Below are 24,347 nucleotides of genomic sequence, written 5' to 3'. Positions count from 1 at the left end.
TCTGATTAGAATGCCTTATTTTTCATTCTTTTAAGATCTTCCTCTAATTATTCCCATAATGGAAACTCAGGTTTTGTAACAGCTCAATCTGTGTATGATGCTATGAAGATCTAGCTTGTGATCTGTGTTAGCATCAGCTAGACAGTACAGATTAACTGCTCCAATCTATAACATTGTAACAATGATGGGTAAGCAGTTTAGTAATAATTATTATTTTTCATTCTCAGACCTTCAAACACTTCAGTTCTTTGTTGAATACTTCTTGTTCTTTACCTGCTTTTACATGCCATCTTAAACATTTTTTATTGTAAGTTTTCAGCATGTTTTATATACAAAAACAGGCTTTTGCAGATTAAACAGTGCTTCCGTTAATTTGACATCTGTTAAAGACCAAAAGTGAAAAAAGATATTCAGTCATCCACTGATGGTTTTTCTTGCTATTTTGTTTACATGTGAGAGGTTTGCTTGCGTGAGAAATTGAGATCAAATCTCATGTGATCAACAGCAGAATCCCTTCTGCTCTCTTCTTTTGCAAATCCTGGCATCATCTTTGTTTGCAGCGTGAAACCAGTGTGTGCCAGCCTGTTCACAGAGCGTCATTGCACTCACCCTTCCCTAAGAGGTTGAGCAGCACACAGCCTCAAAATAGTTCCTCCATTAATTAGTCTTTCTGAAATATTCATGAGCCACATTAAAAACTACTTGCTGTTCAGTAGTGTTTTATAACCTGAATCAGTTCTACCATAAACAAAGTTGCAAGTCCTTTAAAAAATTTTATAATTTTCCCCTCTACATAAATAATCATGTTTCATAATTGTCTTTTACCTCTAGGATGACAATACATGCATGCAAAGATGACAAGTGTTGGCAGTTAAAATTTTATTTTATTTGAAAATTGCAGAATTGTTATTTTTGATGGGCAGGATGTGTTGAGTACAGGTTGCACATGTAGTGTGGCCATTACCGGAGTGACAGTTTCATATCATAATAGATTGGCATAGAGTAAAAAATACCAAGTGCTCATCTTGTAGGTGGTGTGTGTGAGTCTGTGTGTCAATGCACATTTACTTTTTAACATTATACTGTTTGTACATTTAGTGTTACTTAAAATTTTGATGTTTGTGTCATTTGCTATTACTTGAAGAGGGCATGATTTTTTGTTTTGTTTGTTCTTTCCTTGTATTAGCACCTTTGATGGTGTTGATTTCATTCATAAGATCTTTGATATAAACCGTGTCCATAATCTTACATGGTTTGCTTTGTTGTGAGTTGAAATTGTGAAACTTTCTCATCTTCTCACCCGAGTAACACTTGGTTGATGTTAAAGCATCTTTTCCCCCTGCATGCTTGTTCTACCCATGAGTGGGTTTGTTTGTAGGAATGTGTGTGTGGTTGTGTACTTGAAAACCAAAAAATAATTTGCTTTTGATATGTTGCCTGTGTCTGTACTTTGGTTACACAAAACCAGCCAATATGCATCTTTGTTGAATGTTCTATTTGAGGCTTGTCAAACTGTATCCTTCCTAGCTGCTGATAACCTTACTCTGCTCTTCTTCTTGCCTATCTTTCTTCTTTTGTGTCTACTTCTACCCACACACATCTCTTTCAAATACTCCAAGAACACATCCTTCTTTTTTATATAATACATCTCTCCTTTAACCCTATACAGTTGCATGTAATATTATTCTGCACCTGCAAAAAATAGGTGTTTGCAATAAACATATTGCACAATAATTTAACAAGGTTAGCTAAATAAGACTATTACAAGGGTTTTTAGAAAACAATTCAACATTAAATTTTCCTTTCAGTTACTATTGTAGAATAGTTCATAGGGGCATTTTGTTAATCAGTTGTGGTTTTGACCACCCTTGATTCAAAGAATCAAGGATTTGATTAGGTTAACCAGGTGTGCTTCCGATAATACAGCTCAAATACCCGAACTAATTAACAGTAACATTTGAATGCATGTTAGAAATACGGCTAAGTCGAAAGAATCTTTTAGAAAGTTCATTAAGGAGATGAAAGGACAAGATAACTTGAAAAGTTGCTAAATTTTCCTAGAGGTATGACTGGAAGCACGGGTTGCTATGCTATGTATGTGGAAAAACAAGGATTCCTGAGGTGGCAGGTACTCAGAAACCCTTGAGTAATTGAAAGACTTGCACCAAGACTTGGTGGCAACAGCAGCTAGTTTTAGTTTCCAGCATAAACTCCAAAATGCTGAAGGACTCCATGCCTGATCTCCAAAATGTGCACCTCTTCTGACCGAAAAGCACAAGAATAGAATAGAATACAATTGCTACAATTTCCTGACAAATGTATTAAGCCAAAAAGGTATGGAGGTTCTGCTAAGATGTGAAATTAATCAAAATTCAAACTTTTTATCTCAATGGATCCGTGATATATCAGTAGCTGAAATAATGAAGTATAGGCTGAAAATAACATCATGCACCCTCTGGCTTGGACACACGAGCATATGGAGGGCAAGATTAATTTTATTATCAGGAAATCTTTGTTGGAAAATGTTGTTCTGTCTGTAAGGAAGCTGCAGCTTGGGTATCATTGTACTGTCAAGGGGAGCAGTGATCCCTGACAAATCTGAAAAGATATTAGGACCACCATAAAAAAAGATTTCCTTTATTTTATTAAAGAATAATTTTCAAAAAGGTTGAATAATTTTAAGTGCAACTGACTCTCTACCTCTGCTTATTTTTGCTAACTTCTTGCACTTGATAACTTTACCTCATTTCCTGACTCAACCGTTTCTATTTTACAGCAGTCACTGTAAAGTCTTGATCCTCCCTGTTCTGTTGTCTTTTAGAGGGAACCGTGAGAGCTCCAGTCGAGCATCAAGCAGTCGTCAAAGCAGCACAGACAGTGATATGAAGTGTCTGGAGCCACGACCTTGGAGCAGTACCGACTCGGACAGTTCTAACCGCACCCTTCGGCCACCCGTGACAAAGGCCAGCAGCTTCTCTGGCATCTCCATCCTCACCAGAGGGGACAGCCTTGGCAGCAACAAAGGATCACAGGGAAGCTGCAAAGGCTCTCGCTCTGGTAGGGACTGAAGAAAAAAGCTTTTGGGTCTGTTCAGTAAATCACATTAGGCCTAAGATCAAGTAACTTTTAGGTTGAACTAACTTTTTATTAATTGCATACATGTGCCTTTCTAACTACAGGTCAACTTTGTATATAATGGGGCTTCCCAAAATACTAATAGCGACCTCTCTTACTGTAAAGCAATCTTTTTTAGAACAGTGTTTTCTGTATATTTTTAAGAACCAAAGATGGTTATTAAAGTTAATGACTGAGTTAAAAAAAATCAACCATCCTAATGCTTGAACAATAAGTGAAATAATGTCCATTGTTACAAGCTTACCCCAAAATGGAATAAATATAAACTTGGCCTAATAATTTGGCCTCCATACTCTAAAATAACCATGCAGACTCATTAAGGCCATTTATCAAATCTTGTTGAACTTTTGAGAAAGTATCTGACATGAAGTCAGACATAATTCATTATCAGTTACCAAAAACGTGAGGGTTTATATATGAAACTTTTGTTTCCTATGAGACGTTTGTGATTCGCGGACCAAGCTGTTTGAGGATTGAATTAAGCTTTTGTTTTTTAGCACCACAGATGCTAGGAGAGGCTTATGACTCATTTTCACACAGGAATTTATATCCTATGTGGCAGCAAAACATGTGACAGAAGCAGAAACCCATTGGGCTTTAATACTTCAAAGCACTCTAACTTTCAAATTATAAAATGCAAAAGCCGAGTAGCAAAGCAACATGACAGCCACAACACAACATAATAGTCACAATCTTGTACTAGTTATTTCTTCACCAGAAAACATTGTATTGCTGCTTTTTCTCTGGTCCTCTAGTTATGATTTGTGCAGAAATAAGTTATAAAACAAATGCACATTTCAATTAAATCAAAATTAATTAAGGACAGCATGATGTGTTACCTGGGTGTCTTACAGTTAATGATGAAATATTCTATAAACGGCGATACTTACCGCTGACTCTGCTGTTGGCTCATTTAAGACAATTAAATACAGACATTAAATTCAGTTGCTTATTACTAATAATACCAAAGTAGTGATTTTTAGTACTTGTAAGTTATACTAAGTTGTGAAGATTTTATTGGTAGCCTATAGTGGAAAATGAAATACTGCAAACGTGGTGTTTTTGTCTCCTCTTCCTTTCCAGGCTTGCCCTTAGTCAGTCCTGATGTTTGCCCTCCGCCTTCGGTCTCCCAATCCAGCCGTAGCCTCCTACCCTGCCCGCCTCAGCCGCCACAGCAGCCACAGCCCCAGGCTCCACCTCAAACCGCTCTACTACCCACCCCACAGCAGCACCCCATGGGCAACCACATGATTGCTCAGGTAAGAGCCTCGATTTCATTACAATTAAAAAACAAATGAGAAATAGAATTAATTTAAAATTTTAAAGGCCAAACTGGAACCGTTTTTAAATCAACTATCTGTAGTGTTTGAGTCTAACAAGGTGGGTAATCCTGAGACAATGCTGAAGTTTGATTATATGCAGTTTTATGTTAGATATAACAAGGTACAACCGTATTTCTAGACATTTCCTTTGTTTCACTCTTTTGTAGTTAGAACAATTTATTTTAAATATGGGTTGTGTTGCATTTGCATATTTAAAGAACTGCGTCAGTTTCCATTTCTCTCATTTCTGCTCATTAAAACTTCACCAGTGTGTTCTAACCCTCATTTTTCCTGTCTTCATAATTCTTTCTTGCTGCTCTTTTCTTCTCTTCATTTTGCCCTCCTCTCTGCCTGTACACTTGCTCTTTCTTTCTGGTGTGTGTAGCCGGTGGCGTCTCTACAGCCCTCTCAGCCTGTCTCCTACTCCAGCCCCTCCTGCCCCCAGGTTCTCCTGCCAGTTTCTCCTCCCCAGCAGTACACAATGGTACTGATGCGTCTTGTAACTTCATTACTTCTGTTACTTTAGTCATAGATTACATCAAGGCTGACATCATCAAACATAAAGGGTGGTTGTACTAAAAAAAGCTCATTCTGCTTTTTTGCATTATTATTATTCATTATTATTAGATGGGTATTTAACCGCCTTAGTTTTCTTTCCATAGTACACACTAACACGTTTTGTTGTTTTTTTAAATCAGTTTTACTAAAACAAGATGTAGCAAAAGTGGTGAAAAAATCAATTGGGCTTGTTAAAAAGAAATAATGCAGTTTTTTTGTCTGGGACGAGGTTGCTTTTGATCTGTGGATTAAAGTTCAGCTGAACATTTTCAGATTAGATTTATTGCTATTTTTTTTATATACTTCCACACAGAATATTTTGATGGCTATGGTTTTTAACTTGCATGCCTTTTCTTTAACAGCGTTGGAAGTTCTGCTTTGTCCTTTAATTGCTGTTTTCTTCTGCTGCTTTATGGCAGTTTGCAAATAAATTGACATATCACCAGCTGATAATAATTGCCCATGCCTAAAACTTATATCACCGTTATAAGGCTGCAACTAACGATTATTTTAGTAATCACTCTAGCAATTATTTTGATGATTAATTGGATTAAAAAATTGCCTAATTTGCTGATTTTTAGAATTATGCTTATACAATATTAGAAATAGCTACATTAAAAGATGCAAATAAAGACATGCCAATTAATTTTTAGAGAAAATTAACCTTTTTATTTTTTTGACCAAATGCAAATGCATTTCTTTAGTGTATGTTTGAACATTTGTAGCAAAGGATTCATTTGCATCTGAAAAAAATATTTCTAATACAAACATGTGAAAAGTTCGGCCCTTTCTGCTCGACTTAATATCAATACGCTGTAGGGCTAATTGACTATTTTTTGGATTAACTGATTATTGGATCACAAAAAGACCTTGTATTTTTTTTTTATCTTAAATGAAAGATTTATATATTCTTTTGCAGTTTTCATTTAATTGGTGCTCTGAATGTGGTGTTGTTTCAGCAAAATGTCATTTTTGTGAGTCTGTATACTCCAGTTAATCAGTAATCAATTACTAAGTTAGTTGACAATTATTTCAGTAATTGGTTAATCCAGTCAATTGTTTCGGCCCTACACTGTAAAGTAGGGCTGAAACAACATGTGTAGTATTCCAATTTGGAATACTCCCATCATCAAAATGTTTGATGATGGGAGTATTTTCAGAACAGATGCTTTCCAATAACAACACATTTTGGACAGAAATGCTATGAAGCTATTCATATTTTTAATAGATTCTTATGATCACTTTGTCAGTTTGTAAAATATGAAACTCCAGATCCAGCTGAACTGAATGTCCTGACTTTGGAGTGTATGCCATAATTGGAACCCTCCATTCCAATCATTCCCATTGTTTCCAGGGAGATGAGCTGGCATCCCAGTTCACACAAATGACTCTGAGTCGGCAGGGCTCCAGCGAGAACCCTGAGCCTCCACCCATGTATCAGCCCCCTCCCACCGTGCTATCGCAGCACCCCCCACCCCAGGCTGGCTACATCATGGCTACGACAGGCCAGCCTTTGCCTCCACCGTCTGGCTACCAGCCCCCTACTGGACACCCTCATCCGCCTCCACCTCCGCCTCCTCCATCCCAGACTGTCATACAGGCTCCTCCACCGCCACAGGGCTACATCCAGCCCCCTCCACCGCAACAGGTATGTGGGTTTAACAAACCTCTGATTACAGGAGTTGCATATAGTTTCAAATTTATCTTTAAACTTTTAGTGGAAGAGTGTAGCTCCTAACATTGGTATTTAAAAATATATCTCTTTAAGCAGGTGTGTGATGTAAAACATTTTTTTCATAGGCTTCAATACATGTTTAAAGAAGAAAATAAATACCATTTACATGTACAGATATGTTTTTCATCCAGGAAATACTGTGAAAAGTTATTTTCCGTATCTCCACTGCAGCAGGTTTAATTGTTTTTGTCACAGTTTGTTATAAAAATAAAACTTATTTGTGTGACTGGCAACAAGGACAATATGGACAAGAATATTCTGAAAGCTACCAAGGGAAGGTTACACTTCAATAAATGTGACTGTAATTTACTGGTGGGGATCTGTTTGGAGTTGCAGATGGTTATTTAGTGATTATCAGTTATCAGTCTTCAGTAGATGTCAGGTTATGTCTATGTTATCTTCTTATTCAGAGCTCACAACATTGTGTCAATAACTGATTCAGATAACCTGCTGCTACAATCTAATAACAGATATGTTTTGTTTTACATGTTTGATAGCTTTTGGCTCTATCTGCCATCTTACAGTTTGAGATTATTAGACTGTGAGCTTGAATTTCTTAAGTTTAAACAGGTTAAAGCTGGTTTGCTTTGCCATACGAAGCACAACCCCGGTTCTTATGCTCTTGTCCCTCTACTTGCAATGAAATATTTTGCCATGGCAACTTGTAAGGGAGGATACATCACACAGCCCATTTCTGCTGACTCCCCTGTGGCTAAAATCTAATATTCCAGATTTAATGAGAATCATAATATTGATCATGGGCTTCAGAATAGTGCTTGCTCAACTCTTACTCTATGTTATATTATATATATATATATTCCTTTATTTAACCAGGTAAACCCCGTTGAGATCTAGATCTCATTTTCAAGAGGGACCTGGGCAAAAAGAATTGCAATACATAGCAACCTGGTTACAAGATAAACAAGATGCTATGTCGAGTTAAAATTAAAATAACATATACTTTCACTACACTTTAGAAAGCCATTGATGCAATAAAACTAACCAAATAAATAAGAATTGGGGATTAATGTAATGCCTTGTTTTCTCAACTGAACTTTCTCTGGTCTTTTTGTTGTTTCATTCCTCAGATACAGGTGTCATACTACCCTCCTGGTCAGTACCCCAGTTCAGGACAGCAGTACCGCGTGTCCCAACCTATATCCCATCAGGTGTCTTATCAAGCCCAACGCACACAACCAATGCCTCCGCCCAATCAGCAGTCAGGTCAGTACATTCTGAGGTACTGCAAACTTAAAAACGGTCTCTACTTCAACTGTAATGTGGCTGAAAAAGCTCTGTCAGTGTTCTCATGGTGCATCGCCTTAAACACTCATTTCTTTGTCATTTGATTTGAAAAAATATCTGCTTTGACATTTTGTCAAGTCAAAATGTCAAATTTTTGACATTTTGATTTGAAAATATATAATATATCAAACATTGATATATGAATTAAATATCAATGTTTCATTCATTTGTATAGCATGATTAAGATGTCAGTTGACCAAAATTCTTCATAATTACATCCACAGTTATAAAATAGTAAATTGAATAAAAACAGTAATAAAAATAAATAAAACACAGTTAAGATTCGAAACTAACTCAATATTAAACACCAAATAAATAATCAGCCACAGACCAGAGAAAAGAGAGGAGTTTTTTTCTGACATTTAAGTGAGATTGCTCTCTAGAATAACACCCAGATTTCTGACTTGTACTGAAAGTACTTGAACATCAACTGCGCAAGAGGAGAGATAAGATTTGCCAAACCAGATGACCTCAGTCTTGCTTTTATTCGAAGTTAGAAAATTTAACCTCATTCAACCATTATCTTTAATTAACTGACTTCTTGCTTCAGGTATCTTCTTCTACAGCCTTTGATAATTTTTCTTGTAACATTTTTCATTTCAGTTCCAGTTGAATTTTCTTATGAAAGCCGTTTCATCAGGGTCTTCAAATACCGATTGTCAGCACTGTTTTGATCTGACCCTCATCTCACTACAAGGGGTCTAATCTGCGTGTCCTTATTCTCTGTGTTTAAGTTATAGTTGCTATTAGTAATATTCAATAATTTGGCTGTCATGAGGATTTTTACTTTGACATATCTTCACTTTTAGGATATTTAACATATTTGATTAGTATTGTACTTAAAACTGAAATATACAATAAATAGACTTGCTGTCTCTGACCTACTCCAAGTCATTCAGGTGAAAGGTTTGGTTTAAACAACCTTTTCCCTGCATTATTCAGCTAAGTAAATTTGGCACAAATCAATATTCAGCTCTGTGTCTTTCAAGGAGAAAGTGGTTGCTATAGCATTTGGACTCTTTAATTTACGCTATGCAAAGGTGGTCTGTGTTAATACTGAGAGATGAACATTGTTGACGGCTGAAATGGACTTTGAGTTGAAATGGAAGTCTGCCAGTCCACATAGCTAATAAATACTAAGGTCAGTGACATCTGGATTTAATTTGGATTTAATTGAAAACACTCATAATTTGATAAACCATAAACTTTTACATTTTGAAATTATTTATTGATAATAATTGGTTAAATGAGAATCATTTACTTTTTAAGTTGGCATGAAACACACGGTTTTTCTGCATTTTTAATACGTCATTGGATATTCATTTCAATACTTTGTCAAACCTTTGTCTGTTTCTGTATTGACCTCATCAGGTCTTCAGACCATGATGCCTAGCCAGCAGCCAAGCTATCAGAACATGATGGGGGTGCAGCAGCCTACAAATCCTGGTCTGCTAAATTCCCAAAGAACGAGTATTGGAGGCCAAATGCAAAGTATAATGGTTCAATACCCACAGATGCCATCATATCAGGTTTGTGCTCTTTTGATTCGTCTGTTTTATGTCACTCTTTTAGAAATTATGCATACATACAGATTGCTCTGCTTCGCTATAGCTCTAATATACATTTGTTGCAGAAGTGGGGATATACTGTATTTTGAACTGAATTAAATGTTTAGAAATCTGATGTGATTTAATTAGAATTAAAATTTGATGTTGACACCTAAACAGTAACTTATTGTCTGACTTTAACTCTTGTGAACCAAAACCATCTACATTTCTTCCCACTCAATATTTCCATTTTTTGCATTAGGTGCCAGTGGCAAACGAAAATCAGCAAGTGGTGCAGCAGCAGTACCAGCAGCAGGTCATGGTGCCTGTCAGCCAGTCTGTCCAGGGGCCTATGCCTGTCTACTACAGTGTTATTACACCAACACAGCAAAATAGCACAAGGTACAAGGATTTGTGTGAAATGTTTGCTTGATCTCATATAGTTTGAATGTTATTCTTTTTAATATTAATTCAATATATTTGAAAAATTAGAGTAATATTTTATCATCTTTGATTGCTGCAGACTAACATTTTCTTTCTTTTTACTTTTAAAAGTAACCTTTAGCTTTTCTTCTTGTTTGTCGTTTAGCCCGTCAGTGGGTTACCTGCAGCCTCCCAGCTCAGAGCAGTTTCAGATCACACAGTCACCGTCTCCCTGCAACCCTCAACCATTGCAACAGCAATATTCAGGTATGGCCTCCTGTCACCAAGTAATTATTAAAATTACTATTATCAATGATAATAATACAAAGAATTTAATTTAACAGTCTGTTAAATATTTTACTCTTATACAAAAGTCCCTCATTTGTTTTATTTGTTTGGGTTTTTTAAAGTCAGACTTTTGGCTGTACACGTCACCTAGACTGAGAATATGCCTGATTTGAAATTTACGGCATAACTAACTGAGATTACAACAAAGTTAATCAGCCATCAGACGGTAATAGAATGACATCTGTGGTTTGTAAAACTGGGTGAAAGGTATTGTAGGTGAAAGTTCACTCAGGTTTGTGGCATGGAGCTGTAAATAAATGTCCTTGAAAGAGGCAATGTTTGAAGAAAACAAACTGAACACATTTGTTTTTCTTTTCTACTCCAGATCAAACCTGAACTTGTTTCCAATGATAGTCACTCTATCATGTGACATGCTGTCCTTCACTCTGTTCTGTTTGTCAAGCTACCCTGTGACCTCTTATTTTTAACTCTGCAGTCTTATATGCTTATTTCTTCACAAGTTAACTTGGCTCATCTTCTTGTTAGGGGCTAAATTTAGTTAGTCTTAGTATTTGATTGTTATTCCAGCTAGTTCACCATTTCTAGTTCTATTATTGATAGTCTGTATTATGAACTGTGTTTTTGTAAATCACATGATATAAAGGTAAAGCCTGTCTACAGTTCTCTCATTATAATATATTATTGTTGGTCACTTTATTAGGTACACCTTTGTTGTACATTGGTTCCGATCCTTTTAAAACTATTTTAGCCTTTTATGTCATAGTTTCAATGAGGTGTTAGAAACATTCCTTAGAAATTCTGCTCCATATTCTCATGATTTTTTATTTTATTTTATTTTTTTACTGAATATTTATGATTTTTATTCTGCATTTTAAAACATTCTCCGTTGGATTGAGAACTTTTGGCTGTCATCAGCAATAATACTCATTTTTAAACAAGGCTCAGTTGGTTCAGATGCAAAATATTTGACAATGTTGTAATAAATTTGATTTGAAGTCTGACTATAAATCTTGCCTTGTATTTCAACTTCTACAGTTGTAAATCCATCCTCTGCATTTATAATTTTACAGTGGCCTTTAGTGTCTTGTTAAAGAAAACATTGTTTTCGGTGGGTAGTTTGAAGCTACATTTAAGCTGAATTAAATCTTTAATATGTTTGACTGCATATGAAAAACACAGGGCCACATATAAGGTCAGCCCTTCCCTGTCTCATAAATCATCCATTTATCCTGGTTTTATCTTTGCTTTGTTCCCTCAGGAGTGGCTCCTCCAGGGCCCGGGGTAATGGTCATGCAACTCAGTGTCCCCAACGGACCACAGCCTTCCCAGAATCCTCCTCTCGTTCAGTGGAACCCATGCAAGTACTACAGCATAGAGCAGCGGCCCAGCAAGCCAGGAGAGCTCTACAAACCTGACAACACTCCACAGGTAAACAAAAGCATCAAACTCTTCTTGATTACGAATAATCAATAAAGGCATTGCATTTGTTATTGCAATGCCTTTTTTTATTCTTTTATCTCCATCATCCTTCTCTGGTCAATTGTAATAATGACTTACTTTAGTGTGTAGGTTCTGAATTAAAACGTCTGTCCACTTAATAACCAATATAATTCTAATTTTCATTTTTCTTTATTTAGGCCAACACTCAGCTGACCAGTCCCCTTGCCTCTCCCACTCAGTCCCCCACCCCGTCTCCCTCTGGCAGTGTCAACAGTGTATGTCCAGGCCTCGGACCACTACCCCTTATTTCCCAGTTTCAACGGCCGGGAGGACCGGCTCAAGGTACATGTAAATAAATAACCCTAATGAAATCAGATCCTGATCTTCCTGGACAAAATGTCCAGAGAACGAGAGTGAAGAAATTATATTTTTATCTGCGGCAGCCACCAGTGATGTTGTACTTTGTACAACCAAATATTTTGCAGTTGTAGCTCCACCCTAAATGGAGAGGTAAATAAAGTTTGTTTATAGTATGGATCCTTAACTTTATGCCACGTCACGTTTCATATTTCTCAGAGACAGATTCTTATCTCAAGAATAATAAAACTTGTATTTGTAAATATTTCCTAATTATTAAGTACTCCTACACTTAAAAAAAATGCTAGCAATGTTGTATATCAAAATCTGGTTGGATTAAAAAAATCCTCTCTATCTCTGGGTTCTAGCTGTGTTTATAAACCCCCCAAAATAATATCTCCTTTTTTCTTTCCATGCATACCTTTTAATTTGACCAGGTGGCTTTTGGCCCCAAACCAGTAGTGAGATCACTCCACCTCAGCATGCTGAAATGACTGGCATCATGCCACGGGGTCAAACGTTCTACATGACTTTACCTCATGTCTGTCCTCTGACCTATATTTATTTAAACTCTGAGCCACTCTGTCTTTGCTGACAAATAGATCAAAGATTTGGAAATCACCATTATATATAAAAACCTGGTGTTGCATCAGTCTGAAATTCTCATCTGTACAGCACAGTATCTCAGAAAAACAATTTGTTGGGCATTTCAATTTGCATTCACCAAAATCATCCTCCTGCTAAAGAAAAAAAAATACTTTTGTGGTTTATATGCTTCTTCTTCTTCTTTTTTATTATTATTATTCCTAAAAGGTTTAAATTGCTGCTTTGGAAATGAAAAGATGGTTTTTCTATTTTTAATGATCACAGTTATTTCAAATCAAACATTTAAACTTTGTAGTTTGATCTTGACGTGTGTTTTATGTCCTTCAGGTGACGGTCGATACTCTTTATTGGGGCAGCCTCTTCAGTACAGCCTGTGTCCTCCACCCCTCATGCATGGCCAGTCCTCCTATAACTCCCACCAGGTTAGTCTGGGTTTTTCTTTTTATATCAATAAAAGGTCAAATAAAGCTTCATTAGGGATAAATTCAGGCTATGATTTGTCCATTTTAATAAATATTGTTCTACACACTTACAATGTTGAATCTTCTGAATTATTAGGAAAAAAGAAGTAAACTCTGTTGCCAGAATATGAGATAATAAACTTTGAGAGGCCTTCCTGTCTGTGACAGGCCTGAACTCTCTCCTCCCATGATGCACTGAGACTGATCAGGCTTGCAGGTTAAGTGTCCATCTTCAGTCCTCAGTGGCCGATATCCTGCATTTTTTATGCATCTTACTGCTCTAACACAGCTGATATGAATACACAGATTACCTCCTCAGGGTGTCCTTAAGTAATGAACCTAGGAAAGATGTAAAACATTCAGAACAACAACTCTTGAGGATTGCTTTTGGACACCACAGGTTTAATGCCTGCATTTGTTGCTTATGTCGCCACCTGGTGTTGTGCACAGTTATTGCAATGCATTATTGAGCTCTCTAAAACCTGTTCCTGTGTTTAGGGTCAAGGAGTAATCAAACACGGAGCACGAGGAAAGAAGCAAACACTCAAATCTGCATCGACAGATCTTGGCACCACAGACGTTGGTAAGTTGGAAACTGCATGAGAGACAGGTTTCTTATTTAAAAACTCTGGTATTGTAGTTTTTTTTTTTTTAGAATGTCTCAGACCTTAGATTAATGCACATGTAGTCATGTTGCCAGCATTTTTTAACATGGCAAAGAAGACAAGTTGCCTTTTAAAAATCACCACTGGAATATTTTCCCTTTTTGGATGTTAGCATTCATAAATTAAGCATCACAATGAAGAGATAAATGGGAGGAGCAAATGTTGAGCACTACTCATGCAATGTGTGACACGGCTTGTAATATTCTTTTAAAAATAATACCAGTAACCTTGGAGATAACCCTGTTCGATCACAGAAATGGTTCTTTATCACTACATGTCACTCTCTAACCTCAAAGCAAGCTTTATTGTTACAGCTACTGCCTTCACTCGAAGAAGATATGTCATCTAAAGTTTAATTGTATTTAACTTGCTGAAAGTATTAAGCAAGTTGTGGAGTTTTTCTAATTCTTAAATTGAAATCAAAATGTTGTGCATCTCTGCTTCTTTCTCATCCAGTTGTGAGTCGAGTACTCGAGGTGACCGACCTGCCGGAGGGGATTTCACGTCCGGAGGCCGAAAAGCTTTTCAACCAGCTGTCAATGTGCGGCGCTAAGATCCAGTGGCTAAAGGAACCCCAGGGAGGCCGAGGGGTAGCTGGAGGCTGCGGCCCCTGTGTCGGAGCCAGCGCGATGTCTGGGGTCGGCATGGGAGCCGGGGGAGGGAAGCTAGACGGCCACGACCCAGCGCACCTCTACACAGTAGTTGCAGTGTTCCCCACCACCATGGCTGCCCAGAGTGCTTCCTTCAAACTCAACAACAGCGGAGCCAGCCTCTTCAAACTTCGGGCTGCCAAAAAGAACTATGACCTTCGTGTGCTGGAGAGAGCCAGCTCTCAATGAGACGAGAGGAGAGGGCGAGGACAGACAGAGACAGACACAGAGACTTTTGGTGGAAAAGGAAGGACAACTGAGTGGGGCTGCTCCTAGTGTACAATTTAAAATCAAAATGGAAAAACAAACTTGAGTTAAATGATGTGTCAAATGTATAAAAGGGAAGAAGGTGTGAATCATGAGGTGGCTGGTGTTTGGTTGCAAATCAGATTTTTGTTTGTTTTTATTCATTGGTTTTGTTTTGTATTTATAAAGCAGAAGAGCACACAAGACACGCAAGCATGTGTTTCACTGTTGCCGTGGAATGTGTGCTGCCATGATATAATTACACACGCACACACACGCACACACCCCCGCAAACAAACCAAAAGACAGACAGGTACACAAAGTGCAGGTAACAGGGTCACGTAGCACATAACAAAAACACACTGGACAGTCGATCTCAGTCAAACCTTTTCCTCTTCCTCCTCCCTCCCTCCGTTTCTCTTTCCTCAGCTCACCGCATCCCGATTGTCTCTGAATCTCACATATTTATAAATTTTCATACGCAGAGTTCGCACTCTTTCTGCTCTCCCCAGCTGCCATTTCTCCTCTCATGCTTCCTCGTCTCTTTCTCTGCTTCTCTGTTCCTCTCATGTATCACTGCGCTCTCCTCTCTTGCTTTCTGTTTGCCTTACTGCTGTTGTGGATTTATGTATTGCGCTGGTTCTTTATTTCTCAGAAGTTTTCCTTTTTTGAGGGTTCAATATATTTATATAAGTGATGTAAGGAATTAAAGAAAACTATATATTCAGTGATTTTTTTTTTTCTTTCCCGAGTGACGAAGTTTAGGCCTTCCTTTTCTCCTTTACTCCTTCCTTCTTCATCCCCGCTCCTCTTTGCTGCCCTGTACCTCACTTCTTTAACCCTCTTCCTCTCTCCCGAAGACCGCCCCGCCCGATCCCCGATCTCCGCCCCGACGTCCCCATTGTGTTTGCGTTTTTTGTTGACAGCCGTGCAGAACGTATCAGAAGAAGTAGTTAAAAGTGCACAATGATTGCATATGTCTACTGTAAATTTTATTTAATCTGTTATTTTTGTTTGTTTTTAAAAATATAAAAGTCAAAAAATCTATGAAAACACGTCCTGGCTTCGTGTGGTTTGTTTGAATTCAAAGACGTTTTAATTAAAGCTGAATCTCAATAAATTAGAATATCATCAAAAAGAGTTTACTTCAAGAATTTATTCATAACACAGTGATATGCATCTTAAGAATTATTCATTAAAAGTTAAGGGAAACCCTAAATATTAGTAAAGAATTTAGTTTTACATAAGACCAAAACGATTTTTATTCTAGAACGTTAAGACCAACACTGTCGGGTTCAACACTGCTGGCAACATTCATTATCCAAGCATAATTATTGGGAAGTTGAGTGGAAGGAAAATGTATCAGACATGCACCAGCAACAGGGATAACTGCTTCCTTAAGATTGTGAATCAAATCCCATTCAAGAGTTTTGGGTCGAGCTGTAGGTGAAGTCACTGCTTTTAGAGTTACTACACTCACAGGTGTCAGTACAGTGTAATTAGACTGGTTTACTGTGTGACAACTTTGAAGAATGCTGGAGGAAACCTTAATGATCACAGGCTTGGAAAAAGCAAAGTTTTCACCTCAGTCCTCTGCCGGATTACTTAATCGTTGTTTGTTGAATCAACTGCACTTCACATTTCTGTAAATGCTGATTCAGATTTGTTCCCTCTTTAGTTTCCTCTCCTTTGCATGTTCAACGGAGCTCAGATGATGAGCCACCCAGGCACTCCTCCTGTTTTTTTGCAGGGGTCTGTCAGAGGAAAGGAGCTACAAGGCCTGCGCAGGTAGCGCCGCCAGGCTTCAGCACTCCTCTGATTGGAGAAGAGAGCAACCCCTCAGACACGGGTCACTTCCCACTGGGAAACGGTGTCCGCTTCATGCCACCCTGGACCAAATCACTGAGAGGAAGAAAACACAGCAGCTGTGTTGTCATCTCCAACCTCCTGTGACCCTGCCACTCCAGACAGGAGGGATGAAGGAGGATTGCCAAAATGCTTGTTGGTGTGTGTCTGTAGGTGGTTTGGTGTCTTTGTGTGTAGGTGAGCACACTGGTGAAAGGCCAAGGGCACTGAGGAGGAGACAGCTATAAGTGTGGCAATAAATCTGCTCACTTCAGGAGAATTTCTAGATCTGTTAGGAGTGCACTGAGGAGCAGATTTCCAGTTCACGTAAACATCCAGGGATAGGCTCATCTATAACCTTCAGTAACATTTAAAGCCTCACGTTTTACTTCAGTTCAGTTTATTTAAATCAATTCACAGCTGTTTCTCAAGGCATTTTACAAGACAAAACACATCCATTCATATCTCAATATGCAATCAAATTAATCATCTTCTCCAATCCAATTGTAGATGTCCAAAATGCCACTCATCAGCCATGTGTGACCCTCCAAAGGATTTTATGCAACTGGGACTTGTGAGTAAAGACAACAAGTAGAGCAAAGTTAAAGAAAATGTTAGTTAAACTATAAACTACTAATCTATTATTTACTACTCATTTTTTGTTTATTTCAATTTAATTTCATAGGATCACAAATATCTAGTGACTTTTGCTCAAAATGCATTTTTGCAGATGTATTTTATTAACTCGGCGACCCATATCCTGTTTTTACCAATGAAACAACAAACTGTTAAAAAATGTAACATAATTGTATTCCACTCTTTCAATATTTTAAAAGATGAGAAGTTATTTTTATGTTTCAGATTTAACATTTACAAACCTTTTTTCTACAAAAATCGGACTGATTTGTTTGTTTTGATAAGCAAGTAAGAAAATTTAACAGTAGTACATTTTAATAGTACATTTGCTAATTTGGTTAAAAAAAGATTTTTTTTTTTTTTCTTTTTGTTTTCTCGTCCTACCTTCAACTTTACAATTTCACTGTCAACAAATGTGGACACCCATGATCTAGATGCAAATATTTGGCCGTTTGACTGCTGAAGTTAACTGGAAACTGTGTCATAAAACAGGACAATGACTGAAAGACTCAATCAAAGTCCAGACCTAGAACTGATATGAAATAATATGGCTCAACCTTAAGAGAGTTACGCAAAAATGAAATTTCTCCCCACAAAGTGAGACTGAAAAACTCCTATATCAAATCTATTGCAGCAAAAGGTGGATTTTTGGCTTTATCTTAATGAAACAAACGTATAAATGTATAAAACTGAAACACATTTAAAATGTAATTGTATGCCGTAAAAATGTATTCCTAAATTTTTCCAACAGAGGTCGCTGTTGTACTGGAAAGAAACAAGCCCTACTTAAACTGCCGCTAACCCAATTTAACACACTGCTGGGAGCCAGAGTTTGGTACTGACCGAGTAGTTTTAATTTACACGGAAGACTAAAACAAAGTGTGTTGGATTGGTGAAGAATCATGTTTGGGGATTAAAGCTTTTAAAGCAGGTTTGAGGTTTTGAGTGACATATGAATTTCTAGCATTTAGTTAACCTAAATGTTAAACATCCTCTTTTCTTTAAATTCGTGATTTGTGTTACAGCATGCATCGCAGAACCAATAAGTGTGCCGTTTGCAAATTGTATCAGAAAAGCATTACACAAGCATTAATAAACGTATACAACTTTGTGGGGCGTCAAGCTGCAGTCGTGGATGTGCAGATAGACGCATCCCTTTTTAAAGAGCGCAGGCTCTGCATCATCTCATTGAACCGCCACATTCAGAATCACATTTAGCATCTAGTCGAAGAGAAAATCCATCTTCCCTCCGCCAGCCGCTGAGAAATGTTGCAATGTGTGAGGAAAAATAATAACATAAAACTATATTAGAGATCCTCTTTGCCTACTGTAGCAGAGAAGGTATTGATTTTTAAAGAAATATTTCACAAATCCTCTTCACTGGGCCGATGCTAATGTCACCTCTCTCTTTTTTTTTTCTTCCAGGTGTCAGGGGCAACATTTCCTCTTTTTTCAGGCTTTTCGTCGAGCTTTTAAAAATTTATTTTTTAGAAAGTTTTTACTTTCAGGTTCCTGTAGATTTTTTTTTTTTTTTTTTTTTTGTGAAAATTGATCTAATTTCATGATTTCAAACCAAGGATTGGTTCACTGAGGTGTTACAATTCAATTATCTAATCGCATTTGGATGAATTTTAATCTAATTTTCTCTTACATTTTAAGCAACTCCTGAGAGATAGCTGAGTTGTTTTTTGTTTTTTTTTAAGTATTGATGTAGGTAACGGTGTCAGGGGTCAGAGCTTTGGACCAGACAGTCCTGCAGACAGAGACAGTTTCCTGACTGGCACCATTAATCTGTTCAAGGTGTTAATATAAAACCAGCTGCCCTACCACAGGGGAAGACAGTGGCAGCGGCATTAAATTGTGCCTGTGGGTGTTTTCCATCCTGTCTGTCCATCAGAGGCGCACAAGACACATAAATACATAAGTGCTGGTTAATACATGTGATTTTATCCGTGTGCAGTAATAAATTGAAGGTTGGTGGTGACACGCATACACATAAACTGACAAGACAAGTTTACAGATTGAGTCCTGAGGCCCACAGAGAGGGAGAGAGAGAGAAAGGGAGGCGGAGAAGCAGCGGAGGCTGGAGAGAAGGCTGCAGGGTTGGAACCAATTAGGCCAAGAGAGCCTCCCTCCACCTGCACCGCCAGGCCCTTGGGGAGAGCCCCAGTGACAAGATGAGGGATCATCATCATTACCATTATTTATTTGCTAAGCAGAGGCCGACTCTGGGGCCAATCCTAATAGCATTCCCGAATTGCAATGAGCGGTTTTCTTTTGGGGGCATGTATGGAGCTGGGGAGGAAGGCGTGTGGATGCGGTGTCGCAGCGCGGTTCACAACCCGCCGAGCACGCGTTCAGAAACAAACACTAAACTATTGTGACCATCTGATGCTGAAAGTAATGCTGTTCAATCAATTATGCAGGGCTATTGTGGGTTCCCCAAACTATCATCAATAATATATGAGGCTTATCAAGGGGTTTGGTGGAGGAGTCAGGTCGACCTGGCCTCTGAAATCAATCTTGCCATTTCAGGTGAATGCTGTTAAATTCAGAGGAGCAAAAGCAGCCTGCTCATATTATTACTGAAGTTTAGAACAATTTAGAAATTACTTGTTGATTCTGTCATTTTTTTGGGAGTCTTTCAGTCTTCGGTTTTTGCAGACAACTATACCAATGAAATCCAACTTGGATATATAAGCTTTTTGAAACAGCTTTATTGTACCACTCACACCTTTTGTTAAACGTTATTATAATCATGATTGTTTGCAAAGCCTTGCTGTCGCTTTGCTGTGAATCATAGCAGGGTACTCCCTGTGTGGAGTTTGTATGTTTTCAGCCACACACCGTGGGTTGTCTCTGGGTATTTTGGCTTCCTCTGGGTCCAAAAACATACATGTTGGTTAAATTTCTCTCACTTTGACTTGTACAGAAAGCTTTGCATATCTGTGGTGGACCAGCAGCCTGATCAGTACATGACTTATTGCATCACTCTCTCAGTGCCACAATTAAAGATGGGTGGACTGTTTGTAATTAGTCAACAAGTGGGGCTGAAAAAGAAATGTTTAAAACTGCTATCAGATTTGAGGTGAACAAATAGATAAAATAACTGGAAGGTATTCTAGAGGATTCAAGAGTAAACATTTGAAGCTAAGTTGACTGTTTGTAATTTCTAAACCTCTGTCTAAAGAATTATTGTCCATCCAAAATGAACATGGCCAGATGAGTTAAGGGAATATTTTGGAAGAAAATCACAAGCGTAATTTTAAATTTCACTCTGTCAAACAGAAACCTTATTTAGCCTGTACAGATGTGAGATCGGCTTCTCTTTGCTATGGGACATCCGATATTCTCTCAGATTGGAGAATCGGTTTTCATAAAAGAGTCATCTGTCCTGGTTTGAAAAAGCATTTGTCCTATCAGACATCTTATGCTTGCCTTTTTTAAATGTTTCAGATGATTGAACACATTTCAATCATTTCACGTTTCACATCAGACCAAGATAACCCGAGTCAATATCAAATCAAAACTAACTAAAATGGTTTTTACCACCTTATCCAGTTTTAATACAGTTTTATTTTTCTACTTTGCAACACAAGAATCACAGAGTTAGACTAGACTTGTTTACAACACATACAGTTTTCAGTGGAAACATCTGATGCAAAACTGACTCAGTGTAAAAGGTATGCTAGAATTTTCTTAGGTTTAAGTGAAATAAGTCCCAATTTATTTAACTAGTTTAATTCCTTTTGCTTTTGCGATTTACTACTGCTAAGATACTGCGCACTGAGAACTACTGCGTATAACCTTAATTTAAAACTATCTGGACTACCTTCCCCTAAAATATCCACGAGGGAGAGATGCTCCACTCTAAAAACATCTCCAGGACACAATTGTTTGCTAAAACAAACTTTGACCGTACCTGTTAGCATGCCGCTCTGTCAGCCAGTTTCATCTGAAATCTAGAGTGTAGAAGTATGCAACATTCTTGTGCTGCCATGTCCCAGTGAGGTGTAATACTCCAGATATCCTCACTATGTCCATTTCAGCTCAGCACTTCAATCTAATCTACTTTTATTCAGCAGAGATCACACATTCTCCATGTTTAATCACTTCAGTCGGAGTGTGTGTCTGTGTCAGAGAGAGAGACGGGGGTGGGAGGTGTAGATGATACAACGTCTGTCTGTGATTCAGCTGTTGTGGTGGAGTGACTATAGTTAGTCCATAACTCATGATGCTCTCCATTCAGAAGACACCTTAGGGCCGCATAACACCCTGTGAGACTCAATCACAGCCTGCGCTAAATCGATAATCCGAGAGATAGTTGGGAGAGAGAGGGAAAAAGATTGAGAGAAAGTTGCTGGAGGAGAGAGAGAAGGAGAGAGAAAGAGTGGATGATGTGAAAAGGAGACAGGGGAAGAGGGAGAAGGAGAGGGCTGAGAGGGAGATCAGGGGCTGGAAGAGGGAGATGAAAGATGAGGGCTGATTTTCCCACAATCCCCCAAAGGCCCCCTTGCTGACTGTGTTTTTATCTGATGATGTGAGGACATTGTAGAGGCGAAAGGTGAAAGGAAAAGAGAGAAAAGAAAACGAAAGATGACTGAGGAAAAATAGCCCAAGGAACAAAACTGCGCAGTGCAAGTTTGCATGCAGTGAAAAAAAAAAATGCATGTTTGCTTCAAAGTTTTAAGAGACATGTAATGATTTAATCTCTGCCTACCTTTAAATGAAACAACCATTTTGTAGTTATTCCCTGTTTTATTTACATCACGTTTTAAACATCTTGTAACTTCAGACCAAAGCAGTTTGTCTTGTAATCCTGCAGAGGTCACACTCGTATCGGCTTGACTATTAGGGTGATCTTTTGACTTCTTAGAATGAAAAGCTAATACCACTCTTTTTTATATATATAAAAGAAAGGGGAGAATTTGAAAGTATTCTTAATCTTAAGCTGCATATTAATCACAAAGATTGGTTTATGTTTGTACTATCTGTTGCTAAATGTGCAAATTTACCCTAGTGAAGCATTCTCTGGCACAGCTACCTTCACTCACTGTCCCCCCAGGGGCTTGTAAAGATGCCATCACAAATAAGATTTGGATTTAATTTGTTTTTGGAGAAAGGATTTAGGAAATTTTGATGGAACTAAACCTTCCTCTCCTTCGTCTGGTGGCTCACATTAGAGGTCACCACAGCACCTCATCTCTTGTCTCTCACCTTCATGTCCCTCCAACTCTCTTCAAATCTTCCTTCACCACATCCAGGGAACTTCTATGTGGTCTTCCTGCTTCTATGCTCCATATTCAACAGTCTTTGTTCAATATATCCACTAACACTTCAGTGCAAGCCATCTCTGCCTCACTAATTTTGTCTCCAAGCTGCTGGTTACCATCTGCCTGTCCAGCCACCTATCCATAAATTCTAGATCTTTAATAAATTAAGCAGCTGCAGCTACACATGTGGTTAGCACTTCTTTTGGAAGCATCTTTTTGGGCTGTATTTCTCAATTACAAGTGAATGTTAAAACATATCAAATGCCAAAGTGGCTATATTTTGGTTTAATTGTTGATTGATCACAGGTTGTTGGTCAGACACCAGATTTTTTTTTTTTTAAATCCAAAGCCTTACTGCATTATTTGTAGCTGTAGTTTCACCCAACTGAAACCAAATTTAAACTGTCCAATTTAAACATTGCATTAAATTTTCCCCAAAAAACATTTTACACTGAATTTTGCACTGAAACATTGTATATTTTTGTTGATTCAACTGTAATTAAGAGATGTGCTTGAACGTCTGGTTTGTGGTCTGTTTTGTAGCCATTGGTTATGTGATCTGAACTGGCCTGATGAGAGACAGTCACAAATTTACCTGATGCACAGACTGAATCACACGTTGGTAACAAGTGCCCTTAAATACCTCTAGACAAACTACAAAAAAGCATTTCTCCCAATCATCTTTTTTTCATCTCACTTTTGTAAAATATCTGCAAGATTATCCCTGTAAAATTATCTTGACTGTAGTCTACTTCATACTTTGAAAGACTTCTGATACATTTTCCCAAAGAATTACCCAGAAGGTCTGCAAGTGACTTTATTGGGGAAATATCTGTGACACTTACCAATCACCATGGTGTCAATGAACACTTGTCTTAAAATGGGAGGAGTGAGTGAGAAAATGTAGAAGAAGTGGCACTTTGGTGAGATGTGAATTCTGGAGGGTGGTGGGAATGAAGAGGATACTTTCTATCAGGCATTTGTGCAAAGATCACAGAGGGAGCAATCAGCTAGTCAGTACAGAGACGAGGAAAGATGTAGAAAACTCACATCTGTCTTGTAGTTTTCTCTGTCACCCCTTCGCTCTGTCTTTGCACCCTCTTCCCCTCATTTACTTTCACTCACAGCCTCTCCAACTTTCAGCTGTGAACTTCCCTGTTTATCCAGCTTTTCCACTCCGAGGCATCGTGGTGTATGCCCCCCTACCTCCTCTTCTTCTCTATGACTTGCTGTTGTTTTTGAGTGATGCGCGGCTGATGGCGAATGCTGGGTGATGACAGATGGATGTGACAAGCAGATGGTTTTGCTTGTCATCTCTTTAATCACACAAACTCAGTCGACCATGAAGTTGGAGTTCTGTCTTGTCAAAGCAACACAAAGTGGAGACAAATTTACCCAGCATGCCATAGATTTTGATAGAGAAAAAGTGATGGCATTTGTCGAGAAAAGGACCCAGATGTAAATGGTGGTCTTTGTGTTGAGGTCGGCTTTGATACTATTTTGACGTGTGCTGACTGCTGTTAGTTTGCAATAAGATGAACGCGACAGCTGTGAAGATAAAAAGCTGGGTAAAGGGGAATAAAAAATGTCTCTTGGCCTTGTGGTTGTGGGATTGCCTAGGAATAAATGTACTGAATGCACATTGACATAGCACCATGCAATGGCTTTGTGAAATATTCTAGAAATTCTGTTATATATTATATACACCCATATAAATATATAAAAATAGCTGGATGAATGTGGCACAGTCTGTGTGTAGAGTCCTAATCAAAATATTCTCCTTAGAGAATGTGCTTTGAGATATGCTTGTATGAACAATAGTAACAGAACCTTG

At 38.1% G+C, this 24,347-nt stretch overlaps 1 protein-coding gene across 11 annotated transcripts in view; it reads left to right on the top strand.

Annotated features, from left to right (window-relative positions):
* Positions 1–15,814, top strand: part of r3hdm2 (R3H domain containing 2) — a 49,720-nt gene extending 33,906 nt beyond the window's left edge. For 7 of the 11 annotated variants that reach the window (XM_023324879.1, XM_023324880.1, XM_023324881.1 and 4 more), the window contains 13 exons: positions 2,822–3,057; positions 4,219–4,394; positions 4,843–4,941; positions 6,370–6,663; positions 7,839–7,974; positions 9,427–9,584; positions 9,865–10,004; positions 10,192–10,292; positions 11,593–11,762; positions 11,972–12,116; positions 13,065–13,159; positions 13,697–13,781; positions 14,320–15,814. In XM_023324879.1, the coding sequence (XP_023180647.1) occupies positions 2,822–3,057; positions 4,219–4,394; positions 4,843–4,941; positions 6,370–6,663; positions 7,839–7,974; positions 9,427–9,584; positions 9,865–10,004; positions 10,192–10,292; positions 11,593–11,762; positions 11,972–12,116; positions 13,065–13,159; positions 13,697–13,781; positions 14,320–14,702 (2,218 nt within the window). In that variant the 3' untranslated portion in view covers positions 14,703–15,814. The remainder of the gene's footprint in view (positions 1–2,821; positions 3,058–4,218; positions 4,395–4,842; positions 4,942–6,369; positions 6,664–7,838; positions 7,975–9,426; positions 9,585–9,864; positions 10,005–10,191; positions 10,293–11,592; positions 11,763–11,971; positions 12,117–13,064; positions 13,160–13,696; positions 13,782–14,319) is intronic. The other 4 variants (XM_023324886.1, XM_023324884.1, XM_023324885.1 and 1 more) reach the window with 1 other exon arrangement.
* Positions 15,815–24,347: the final 8,533 nt, after the last annotated feature.

This window comes from Xiphophorus maculatus, chromosome 20 (assembly GCF_002775205.1).
Source record: "Xiphophorus maculatus strain JP 163 A chromosome 20, X_maculatus-5.0-male, whole genome shotgun sequence".
Classification (NCBI taxonomy): Eukaryota; Metazoa; Chordata; class Actinopteri; order Cyprinodontiformes; family Poeciliidae; genus Xiphophorus; species Xiphophorus maculatus.
This window is presented reverse-complemented; position numbering and strand designations above follow the sequence as displayed.